This window comes from Syngnathus scovelli, chromosome 12, assembly GCF_024217435.2.
Source record: "Syngnathus scovelli strain Florida chromosome 12, RoL_Ssco_1.2, whole genome shotgun sequence".
In the NCBI taxonomy this organism is placed as follows: domain Eukaryota; kingdom Metazoa; phylum Chordata; class Actinopteri; order Syngnathiformes; family Syngnathidae; genus Syngnathus; species Syngnathus scovelli.
The window spans coordinates 5,789,921-5,802,074 of NC_090858.1; the positions used below are offsets into that span (position 1 = coordinate 5,789,921).

The 12,154-nt window shown below is 42.2% G+C and overlaps 1 protein-coding gene across 1 annotated transcript in view; it reads right to left on the bottom strand.

The window, feature by feature from the left end:
- The window catches only part of bcl11aa (BCL11 transcription factor A a), a 33,976-nt gene extending 22,443 nt beyond the window's left edge, over positions 1 to 11,533 (bottom strand). The window contains exons 1-2 of the mRNA XM_049735836.2: positions 11,134 to 11,533; positions 7,628 to 8,074 (exon numbers count right to left, since the gene is read on the bottom strand). Of these exons, the coding sequence (XP_049591793.1) occupies positions 7,628 to 8,074; positions 11,134 to 11,188 (502 nt within the window). The 5' untranslated portion in view covers positions 11,189 to 11,533. The remainder of the gene's footprint in view (positions 1 to 7,627; positions 8,075 to 11,133) is intronic.
- Positions 11,534 to 12,154: the final 621 nt, after the last annotated feature.

The following is a 12,154-nucleotide window of genomic DNA, read 5'->3' on the forward strand; positions in this document are numbered from 1 at the left end:
TACGGAGACCACCCCTCTAAACACACATACATACACTTCGTCCATCACGTTGCTCATTTCTGAGCAATTAAGAATTCCTTTTCATCAGGATGTGGCTTCACATATTTCCCCTAACAGCATTTGTACACAAACTGGGAGGAGGACGGAAGAGGAGTGTGTGTGTGTGAGTAGAAAGTAGGAGTAAATAAGTGATTTAAAAAAAGAAGCAACAAAGGGAATAGGAGAAGAAAATCTCAAGATTAATGTTTGTGTACACGTTGTTGATCCCGCTACCCATCTTTGTTCTCATCTTGTGAATTTTGCGTGCTCATTATTCAATGGCAATCAATGCGCTTTATTGACTGTTTTGCTTTGTCTTTCCTCACAAAGAGCTTTTTCCACCGCAAAAATAATTTTTCATCATTGAAGAATGCGTTTCCATCCAAATATACAGCTAAGTGCCTATAAGCATATGAATTATTTGATTCTGACACGCAAAACACAGTAAGCCATTATTTCCTTTTATTTTACCTATTTTCATGTACAACTTTTCTTTTACCATTGTTTATAGAGGGGTGAAACTGCCAGCACAAAGTCCACCCCCTTTGGCCAAATTGACTCTAAATATGTTGTTGAGGAGGAGCAAAAGAGAACTCAATTAATATGCTTTTTTTTTTTTTAACAAAAAAGAAAAAAAGAGTAACAAACAAGACAAGAGTGAGAAAGAGAGAGAGAGAGAGAGAGAGAGAGAGAGAGAGAGAGAGAGAGAGAGAGAGAGAGAGAGAGAGAGAGAGAGAGAGAGAGAGAGAGAGAGAAAGAGAGATGTGCATTGAGAAATCATTTTACCATGTCAGCTGACCCATATAGGACCTAGCCAGATGGTTTGTTGACTACATTTTTCATGTGTGTGTGTGTGTGTGTGTGTGCGTGTGCGTTTATAGGACAAACACCGTAATGAGGAAACAGCCGAGACATCATGTAAATTAAATATGTCCAATATCAGGCAAGGCTCTAAATCTTCACAATTAAGAATAATGTAACTTTCATTTATATTAGCCAAAAATCAAGGCAACAAAAAAAACCACCCATCTCTCACACACACAATTACCCAAGGCACAAACGTGAAAACACACACACAACGCACATACACAAGTATGAAAACTCCCCCTGACATGCGGGCTCTGACAAGCGTGGCGGATGTGCACAGCGAATGTGCATGGTAATAGGCCAATCAAAAATGCAAAACAATTGGCAATTACTGTGAGGAACTAATGGTCATTAGAATTTACAACTAGGTAATGAACTGAAGTCTGCCCACTGCATGCATATTCATAAAGCTATTTGAGCTTTGAAGATTAAAGTAGCGCTTAAAATTCAAATGAGCATTCACAAATTATCTGGAAAAGTCAGCATTGCTGCTGGTGGCGGTTTGTGTATGTGTGTGTGTGTGTTCGGGGTGGTCCCTTATGCATAGATTTGTGTTGAGGATTTTTTTTTTTTTAAAAAACATTCCTATGACTGTTTTTAGTTTTTCTGACAATGGGCCCGTTTTGTACATTTATATATTAAATCATCAAAATGTATTCTAATATTTTCAACTGTGAAGAGGATAACGAATCATGATGCTTAATTCATTGACAGGCAGCAGTAGTATTTTAGCACAAGGTCATAATTCAAGTAAAGAATTCAAGGTAGGTCATAAGAATGTAGAACAGCTCTTTGAATGTGAGGGGCTTAAGTGCACATTTAAAACAGAGTTAGTCAGGAACATGTTACAGATCAGGACCCAGTAGCCTTTATTTGCTGACTTAAACCTATTATTTTGAATATTTTATCAATTTGCATGCTCAACCTTTCATCTTGTTTTAATCTGCATAGACCCCTGGCAGAAGTTTTTGTTTTTTTCTTTTTTTACATTTTTTACTTTTTCCTTCCAGGGCCTTTCGGATGATCACTGTATTTACTAACTTGTGTGCAAATATCTAAAAAAAAAATAGTTGAGTTTTGAAAAAATCATTTCTTTTTTCTAATTTGGAAATAACGTGATGTTGTCATAAGTGGTTATAGATAGATGCATCTATTTTTATTAGATTTGTCACTGTTGGTGATGAAATACTGTTTATTGAAGACATAACATTTTTTCTGAGACAAATATTGATGGCTGACTTTTAATCCAGTCTCTGTAGCAGAACTGGACCTCTTTAAATGTTTAACTGAATGCACCTTATTTGACGCTTTTCAAATATGTGACAATCCGTGGCATTGCAATGAAGTACCACCACCATCTGCAGCTCATGACTTTCATTCAGCGAGTGGCGCTTGTTAAAGAACGTTTCATAACAGCAGTAGATTATACAATTGACATACTCTTATCCTGTTTGAGGGATACATCCTCTTTTGTATGGCAATCAACACCCTTTTCATTTGCTGAGGAAGAAGGATATCAAGTGGAGAAGGTGGTGGGAGAGAGTGAGACAAACACACACATTCACAATGCCAACATAAAAGATTAGACCCACAAATACACAACTGGAAGATGTAAGCATCTCGTCACGGGACTTTCTCTCTCGCATACACTCACACGCATGCACTTGAAAACTACCAACGAATCCCCCCGCATCAATTTGCCAAGTCCCACCACACACACTTTCCAGGCTTGGGACCAGCACTGGAGAGCTCCAGCGACTGTGTTTTGGGAAACTGGCTGAGAATCGAACCAACACTGGCTACATGAACGGCACAAGTCAATAGTGTGTGTAGACGGATTGTGAAGGTCTTAATAACCACACAAAAGGAGTCTTTTAAACTAAGAGTGCGTGTGTTGGAAAGGGCCCTGTAATCCGACGGCATATATAAATACACTTTGCAGCATATAAACAGGTTTATGAACCCTTCAACATAATAAGAGAGTCACGTGTACAAATCTTGCGTTGTCTTAACACTGTGTGTGCGTGTTCAAAGCAACAAGAATAAACACACCCAGTGGGCAGCAAGTGAGCCAAAAGCAGAAGCTTTTCCCCTCATGCTACCAAGGAGTAAATGTAGCGTGGATACTGAATTGCTTAGATAAACACAAAAGAATCAGATCAATAAACAATCCTCCACCATCAGTGAGTACTGCCCCGGAGTAAGTCGCACATGTCAGGACAGCACTCTAAGTACTACAAACCAGGAAATCATTCAAATGTGTTGTTTTGCACGATGTTTTGGGGAGAACTGCTGGGTTCTACTAACCAGTCTCTGTCTGTGGGGTGTCAACTCAGCAATCAGCTGTCAATCAAAGAATTTGGGCAATGCGGTAACTTTAACCGTTTAATGTTCCTATTGTCTTTTTAGAAATGTATGTATGTATATTTACTGTATATGTAAATTACAACTAATACACTAGAAGAGGGGTCTCCAATCACTGGGGCGTGGACCAGTAGTGGTCCATGCAACACTGGGTACCGGGCAGCAGGAAGAGACTGAACAAAAGGTGATTTATTGATTATGAGAGTCTGAAAGAAGTTTGGTGTTGAAATTTAGGTACGTTCACCTGTGACTCTGTACATATGTAAAACTGATCATAACACGATACAGTCGTAAAAAAAATGTGTTTGAAGAGGAATGTGGAAAAAGCAGCATCGGAAAAATCAACAACTTCCAAGAAAAATATAAAGCTGAATTGAAGCAACAATTCATACAAAATAGGAGTTCGGGACTACAAGCGATTCCTGTTTTGCATAATTTGCAGCAAAATGGTCACAATTGGAGGAATAATGCCTACGGAATAACTGGCTTCCATTTCCAACATCCTATTCATGCAAAGTAAGATTTTCTGCAATGACAGCAATCAAAACAAAATTACGCAGCAGGTATAAGTAACATGGTGTCTCCCATTACTCCAAAATGGGGCCCATTCACTGAAGAAAAAACAAGTGCAGGGTTCACTCTAATTTCTACAACTACATTCAGTGTAATGGTGTGTTTGAATTTATTGTTTGTCAATCAATCCAAATATTGCTTTACATGCTTATATATATATATATATATTATCGTATGATAAGTTCAAACGCTATCCAATCCCTAACTAACACATTTGTAGAATTACACGATTGTAAATAAGCAGTGAATATAAAGCACAATTCAATTTGTTGTCCCCAACAGAAAATTATTCGCTGTGTCAGGTTGCCTGTGTCCTCCCACTGCTGATATTCTGTGCCTCCAGAAAGATATTTACATTTCATAAGCACATTCCAAACCCAAGAAGCCAAGTTCAAAAAGACTGCACTCGAGTCCACTAATAAATCTTGTGTTGGAAAAAGGACGAAAGAGGGGCTATCAATAGATTAGTGATGGCAGCCTGTGTGTGAAATCTCTTTGTGGGCTCGTTGCAGCGTGAGAGAGACGCACACACACACACACACACACACACACACTAAATACATCCAAAGTGGTTCGGTTATCATCGGCATTAACTGCTAAATGTTGCAAAGAAGGCAGACAAATGCATAAATGAAAAAATTTGAAATGGTTGAAAATAAAAATTGAATAAAAAAAACAGAACAGAGCAAAAAAGAGAGAGAAAGAAATAGAGGAATGAGGTTGAGAATGGGATCTGACACCATGCAAGAAAATAAATGGACCTTGGAGATGAACTAATATGTATTGAGGTAAGTTGCATTAGCAGCGATGATGAGATAATTACAAAACAATAAATCATATCCAACAATCATCAATGGGAATATCAGCAGTAGCAGGCTAATGGCTTTCAGAAACACTTTCAAGTGGGTCTCCATACATTTTAGGCAAGTCGGAATAAGGCCCGTGCTAATGACCTAACATTGAGAGGGTAGCACGGTTTATCAGCCGATAACATCGTTGGTCAATAGCATGAACAATTGTTTCTTCTGGCTCAATTTCAGCTCATTAACGCACATAACTGATGTGACTGTCAAAGGGGAGGAGAGGGGCTGCTGAATTCAAAACACGTCAAAATTATATTCCGTCAACAAAATAGTACATCACAAACCGAGACTGTTAAAATCCATCAAAACTATGCGGCCGTGAGGTGACACATGTGGTCATCGACACACACACACGCTCGCCCTCTTTTTTGAGACATTAGCAATGCTTTTGTGAATGAACTGCCTCAGGGATTATATCACAATTTTCATCTCAGTCAGGGATTAATAGAATAAATGGGCAAGAGAGCACATACTGTATTGTGTGACTATGTGTGTGTGTGTTTGCGGTGGGGAGGTATGATGCTTTTTTTTTGCTTGGCTGATTTACTTATACAATCCTCTCTCGCACACACACACATGCATAAACACACACAGGTAATGCAGCTTCTCCACAGCCGGATCTCTTTGATATGCAAATAGCGGCGGCCAAGCACAAGTCCGGAGCTTTGTGCTCTTCGGAGCGTTGCAGCTGGAGCATCATTGTCGCACTCTGACCACAGATACATATTTCACAACAAGCGACTCCAGAGGCATCACATCATCAGTACACAAAAAAAAACAAGTTAACCAAAAAAAAAAAAATTGTCTTATGGGAAAAGATACACGAGTTCCATGAGTTAAACTGCGATTCCAATTTCAATTCCAGTAAATCATGAGCGATGATGTTGGGACCGTGCTCGCCTTGTAACAGTCATTAAACACCTACCACAGTCTGTAATGTGAGTGCAAACTACTTGGACTAATTTTAAAGAACATACATCTGTGTGAGTTTTCTCAAAATCAGAGTTAATTTGTAATGTCTGACTGGCCTGATTTATTGTAAGGAAAAAAAAATCTAATATATAATTAGAGATGTGACTTGAACATAACAAGTCAGCATTAATAAATAAGAAACACACTAAGTGTCCGCTCTCTTCGTTGTTTTGTCATTAGAAATGCCGGGCAGATATAATCAAGGCTGATGCTCCGGTAGGATTTTTTTCTGACATATTTACTTTGCCATGACAGTTTCAGGTCAATTAGGATGAAAGCAACGGGGCAGGAAGGGGAATACTGGCTTTTATTATCAGAGTAGATTTTTTTTTTCCTAACAGAAAGCTGCTTGAGAGTTGTTGTGTTAAAAAAATGCAAAGAATTTTCATTGGCTTTCTGTCGTTCAAACTCAGACAAGACATATAGAAAAAGCCATCCTGTTTTCTGCAGCAGTTTGAGTGTACAGCTGTTCATACCAAGATGTTCCCACACACAACGCTATTGAAGCAACCAGGCGCCTGCATTATGATGTAAATCGCTCTAATAACCCAGTTGAGCTGCTAACTGTGTGTGTGTCTGCGTCTGTGCGTGTGTGCGTTGAAATATAGCCACTGCTTAGACAAGCAGGTTTGCCTGAAAAAAAAAAATTAGACACACCCTCTCCCGCACAGATTTGTTTTATGTGCGGAAAAAGGTCAAACGCCCGTTTGTCTGTCAATAATTTTCCTCGTCCGTTGCTCCTCGTCTTAAACGTTATTCGATGCGGGACAGAGGTCGTACACGGCAATTACTTAATATCCACACAAATACAAAAACAAAACAGCTAAATGGGGAAACAAACTGGAGCACTGAAATGCAGTCAAAATGATAACGTGTGTATTTTTATTGTGTCTTTCCACTGCTCTATTTCATCTCCCATCCCTGTTTGACTCTTTCTCTTTCTGCGGTGGCTAATTTGGTACAGACAGGCGGCCACTAAAAACTACTGCTAATTAAAATGCATGGGGAGGAAAAAGATGGCAGCGCAACAAATAATTAGTGGTGTTAAGATGCTTTATATAAATGACTTTCCTTTTCAGAGCTTAACTAATGCTGGCTTTTCCCTCTCAACGCATGCCTGCTTTTTGATTGCGTCGCGAGGGAAAAGATGCAGGACAAGTTACACGTGAGGTCATATCTTAGCGTTTTACCTATGAAGCACGTGGTCCAAAGAAAGATGTTTGAAGAACTAAGGGGAGGGTGTAGAGCTGGGCTGCATTTAGTCGGGCTAGATGTGGCAATGAAAGAGGGGGAAACCACAGCGAGCGGACACATCTGCTCAGGCCACATGAGAGCGAGAAGCAAGCACACACACGTTCAAAAAGAACACACATTCTGCGCGCCCAAACTCAGAAAGAGGCTGTGCTTACTCCTAAGAGGTCCAACTCATAAATACTCACAAGTACTTATACAGCCCTGTATATACTGACCAAGAGAGTCTGGATTTTTTTTTTTTTTTAACAGTGGCCACAAAATGCATGTAAATTTGTCGTTAGTCGGAACGAAAGACAACTTTATTGTTCCAGGTGTCATTCCTACTTCTGGCTACCCTTATCCGTAGAAAAGGAAAAGTCCAAGACTTGTCTTAACATGTCGTCTGAGTCTACACTGGTCTCTGGATAGTTTATGCGGAACACTTGACTGCTTCTCGTCGGTGTCATCTAATGACACACAAAAAAAAAAAAAAAAAGTCCGCACAAGTGCAATATGTGCATATTAAAAGATGCAAGCTGGAATCCATTGCCTAATGTGTCTTCTTATTGAAAATGTAGCACCTTATTCACAATCCTTATGAAAGCACAAACATCTGCTCCAAAGGAGAACATTTGCAAAGCATTGCCCCCTTCCAAGAGGTTTGTTTTTGTATTCTGAGACACCATGTGCATGATGGGAGGTATGAAAGCGGTTACCTGGGAGGAGCTCCTGTTTGGGGAAGATTCCACGAGGCGACGAGAAGCGGTCGTCGTCGTCTGCCAGCGTGGCCTGGATGCCAACTTCCACGGGCCTTCGGCTGCGCAGAGAGTTCAAGGCGGGAGACGGGGTCAGGGCCAGGCCCGGGGAGGGGGAGGGGGGCTTGTCCAGTCCTCGGCCCACAGTCAGACAGGGGGGACCGTGGCATCGCTTCCTCTTGTGCTCAATGAAGAGCAGGATGTCCGCCAAGGGGAACGTGGCCTGGCACTGGCCGCAGGTGAGCAGGTCCTGTTCCGGCGAATGGTGCGGGTCATGACCCAGTCGCGATAGCCGACCTAAGGTTGAGCCCGCGCGGTGCCCGTTGAAGCTGCTGCTCCCCTCCGAGTGCTCCGAGCAGCGCTCTGACAACTCCTCCGGTGAGACCGCTGCCGTGGAAAGGGGATTGGCTGCAGGAAATAAAGAGTAGGGCCCAAAAAGAAGAAAGAGATAAGAGTGGGAGGAATGAAGGAGAATGAATAAAAGGGAGGAAATTAGAAGTGAAGGAAATCAAGTGGCATATTTAGACAGTCTCATGATTCCCTTTGTTGCAGTTATTTGTGTGAATTGAGGAGGGAGCAAGCCAAACATGTGTAAAAATAAGCTTTAAGGGCGCTTAGCATGCAACGCACGGCAAAAACCCTGTGACCGAGTCTGCCTCGGAGTGGTTACAGTTGTGTTGCGGACCCAATGACTGACTCGCTTCGGTAGCTACAAATGAAAATTTTAAACGACTTTTTTTTTTCAATGACAAGGGAAATCTGTTTTGATATATATATTCTTTTTTTTCTACGTAACATTTAGACTTTCCAACCCTGTTTTGTTTTATTCCAGTCACCTGCAGACAGAAAGAAAGCGTAACAAACATGTCCAATGTTTGCAGGGCCCAGGACAAAAAGTGGATGTCACAGTCTGACTTCTTACGTAGATTGGCTGTTCGAAAATGAGTCTCACCCTTTCGATGTCGGATTAACTCAAGACTACTTTTTAAGAAGGCTTTTGTCAATCGCACAACCTCCCGCAGTCATGTGAAGAGAGCAAACGCTGAATTAATAAAGAAGCCTAATTCAGTGTTCTTCTTTTAAAGATCTTCCAGTCGAAGGTGAGGAGTGTGACTCGGCGCTCGCCAGAATGCTCGTTGACCTTCTTTACTCAGCCACCCAATTTCACATTTTAATGAACTTAAAACCACTGAGGATCAAAAAATAGATTTTAATTTTCATCGTCCGGGTGATTGGTACCGATTTTGTCTGATAAAAGGCAAGGCTTGCACAGTGCGTCTTGGAATGCAAGCCAGTGTGTGTCTTTGTGTGTGTGTCTTTTTGGTGTTATGTGGACTACATCCCCCTCCACAAATTATCATTTGAACGCTGCACTCCTGCACAAACCGGGAGAGGGAGATAACATGATAAATTCACCAGCACCAGCTCAAGCGCCAGCATCATCCTACATGCACCCCCCTTCCACCCAACTGATTTAACTTCAGGTCAGCGCAGCCTTACGTTTGTTACACACTGCAGTAAAAAAGTGGAAAGATGGCATCACAGTGACAAAATAAGACTGAAATATTGATATATGCCAGACAAAAATAGTCTTCAGGTAAAGGAGAAAAGGAAGCCAATGATCTTAATGTTAAAAAGATCATTGTTGCAAAACAGCTCAAGAAAAACACCAAACATAAGTTTAATTAGCAGGCCTACATGTTGTTTTTTGTAATTAATTTAGTTTTGAACAGTTTAAAAAAGTGGTTTGTTTATGCTATCAATAAACAGACGATAGAATTATAGTATGTACTGTATGACGTATACATACATTAAAAAATATATAAAAAGACTGTCGGTTGGAATATATGGCATGTTCATGTTGTGAATAAATATCCTACGCGGTACGACTTGTACACAAATTGATGCAAAATTTTGCTTCTTAAAAGAGAAAAAGGTGGTTAGGTCAAAGTCTGCGGGGTTGATGACTTGAGGATTTTAGTATCTGTGTGTGTGTGCATGTGTATGACTGAATATGTATGTGTAGTGCCTATAGCACCCTCTCCCCCCCCCCCAAAAAAATACCCCCACCCCAACACACGAACAATCCTTCCTTCCCAATGCTCCCCACACATGCAATAGTAGTGAGTATGTAGAGTAGCAGCCTAAGTGTTCAAGTTCAAGCTCTGAGCTGGATTTTCTGATCGTACTCTGCCTCCTAGCGACAGATTTTCGCCATGGTCACTGTCACCCAGCATGTACCCCCCCCCCCCTTTAAAAAAAAAAAGAATATACTTTAAAACGAACAGCAGCACGGGCAGCAGCCAATCAGCATACCAACACATAACCAAATTATTGATTGAGTTATCTAATTAAATACAATTTGGTGAACTGTTGAAATACCACGAGGAATAAATTTATTATGACACATGGCCATTCTCCCTACAGTTTAATAAGAAATTATTCACTTTCCCCTCATATATTACACTTGCATGTCAATGTTGGAGCAATAAACAGGACAAATTACAGTTCAGATGATAAACACGTCGTGCGTAATGAGTCGTTTGACGTAAAACGGTGTTGAAATTTTAACTTTTTTTCTCGAGATGATCACAACCTTGAACAGCTAATACGCTGCTCTTACATCATCTACACATTAATATTTGTCTTGCCTCAGTTTGTTTGGTAGGATTAAAAAAAAAAGATGAAAAATTGGACAAGACGAGTATTTCCTGTTGCTGTCTTGTAACTCCGAGCTGCAAAAACTCTGTTGCGTATGTTACAGCGAGAAAGTTCCTGCAACTAGGATGAACGCCAATAAATTTGCATAGGGGTTATGATTTTAAAAAGCGAGGATAGGAAATCGATCTGTGTTGTCTGCATGCGCCAAGCGCGGTGGTGCTGTAACGAAGGCATGCAGTTTACAAACACGAGGTGATGATAATGTGTTTGCCGCTTCCAGTCATTTCGACTCCAAGTTTTTCTGTTTTTGGAAAATAATCCCAAAATAGAAAGAGACAGAGAGAGAGATGGTGAAACTTGCTCACAAGACAGTAACTAAGTGATATTCCAAGATCTTTCTCCCCAGCTCTGCTAAGAGCGCGCTCTGCAGCCGCTCAGATGATCTCAAGCCGTGCATGTGCGCGCCTCCACTGACCGGACCGTTCGTGGGGGCACCGGAGCAGGAGACAATTTGATCCGGTCACCGATGACCAATGTTTGGATCCCGTTGCAGGTTTTTTTTTTTTTTTTTTTTTTTTTAGAGAGAGGCTAACAAACTTATTTTGGTCTCGTTTAAGAACTAATGTATCGCACTTTTGCGACCGCGCTGCTGAGTCCAGCTGACCGCGGGTTCTGAGCGGTCCATCCTGGTATCCTCACGGCTGACGTTTCCCCGACTCCCTAACCAGCAATTTCACCCGTATGCAGAATAACTAAAAGAGACGAAAGCGTGGATGTGTATGTTCCCAATTCTGGTTTGTACTTACGCGAGAAATCCCGTTTACTTAAGTGCTGAGGTTTGCCTTGCTTGCGGCGAGACATGGTGGCTGGCGGCGGCGCTCAGTGCGGATCACATCGGGAAGAGCCGGGGTTACACATTGGAGACTCCGGTGGGGCAAAAGAATGTCTTCATCCGGCGCCTTCGTCATCCACACACAACAACAACAAAAATAATTGCTGGGGAAAAATTAAAAACTAATTACAAATAATACAAAGATGGCGCGGAGGCGAAGATGGATCGCGGGATCGCCTTCATGGCTTTTTTGAGAAAGAAGATCGGAGAAAAGAGAGAGAGAGTGTGTGTGTGTATGAGGATGGAGAGAGAGGAGAGGAGAGAGGGGAGAGCGATGGAAAAAAATGGCAAAAGCCCCCCTCCGCCCCCCACCCCCACCACCCCCCCTATCCCCCCACCCCCCACCCCCGTGGTTGGGGGTTCAAGTGCACGGACGTGACGTTCCCGGCGAACTTGAACGTCAGGCGGTGGACGGACACCCGACATACAAAAACATGGGCAGGGCCGAGGCACCCGAGTGGGAGTGGGAGTGGGAGGAGGGACGGATGGGACGCGAAATAACAACACCAATGGACGATCATTGGAGAAGAGAGGTAGAGGAGGGGGTGGGCCGCACATGAGAAGTAGACCCGGTGGAAGCCAATGGACACAGAGATCAGGGGGGCCGGACAAGACACACTTCGAAGGAAGGGTGTGTGTGTGATGCGAGAGAAAGAGAGAGAGCGAGAGCGGGAGAGAGAGAGTGTAATGAAAGCAATATGCAGAGGGAGGGAAAAAGGGACGTGGACGCGAAGCAGGGCAAGCGGAGCCGCCGAGTGAGGCGAGAATGATAGCCTTACTCGTGCACATGCAAAACCCGGCGACTCGCGTGGACGGGCGCCGTGTGCGTGGCCACGGGCATGCACAGACACTTGGAAAACTTTAGTTGAGGCATGTGCGTGTATTAACCAATGCAAGCCACCCCAAATGCAAATCGACTGGCTAAGCAGTGGATG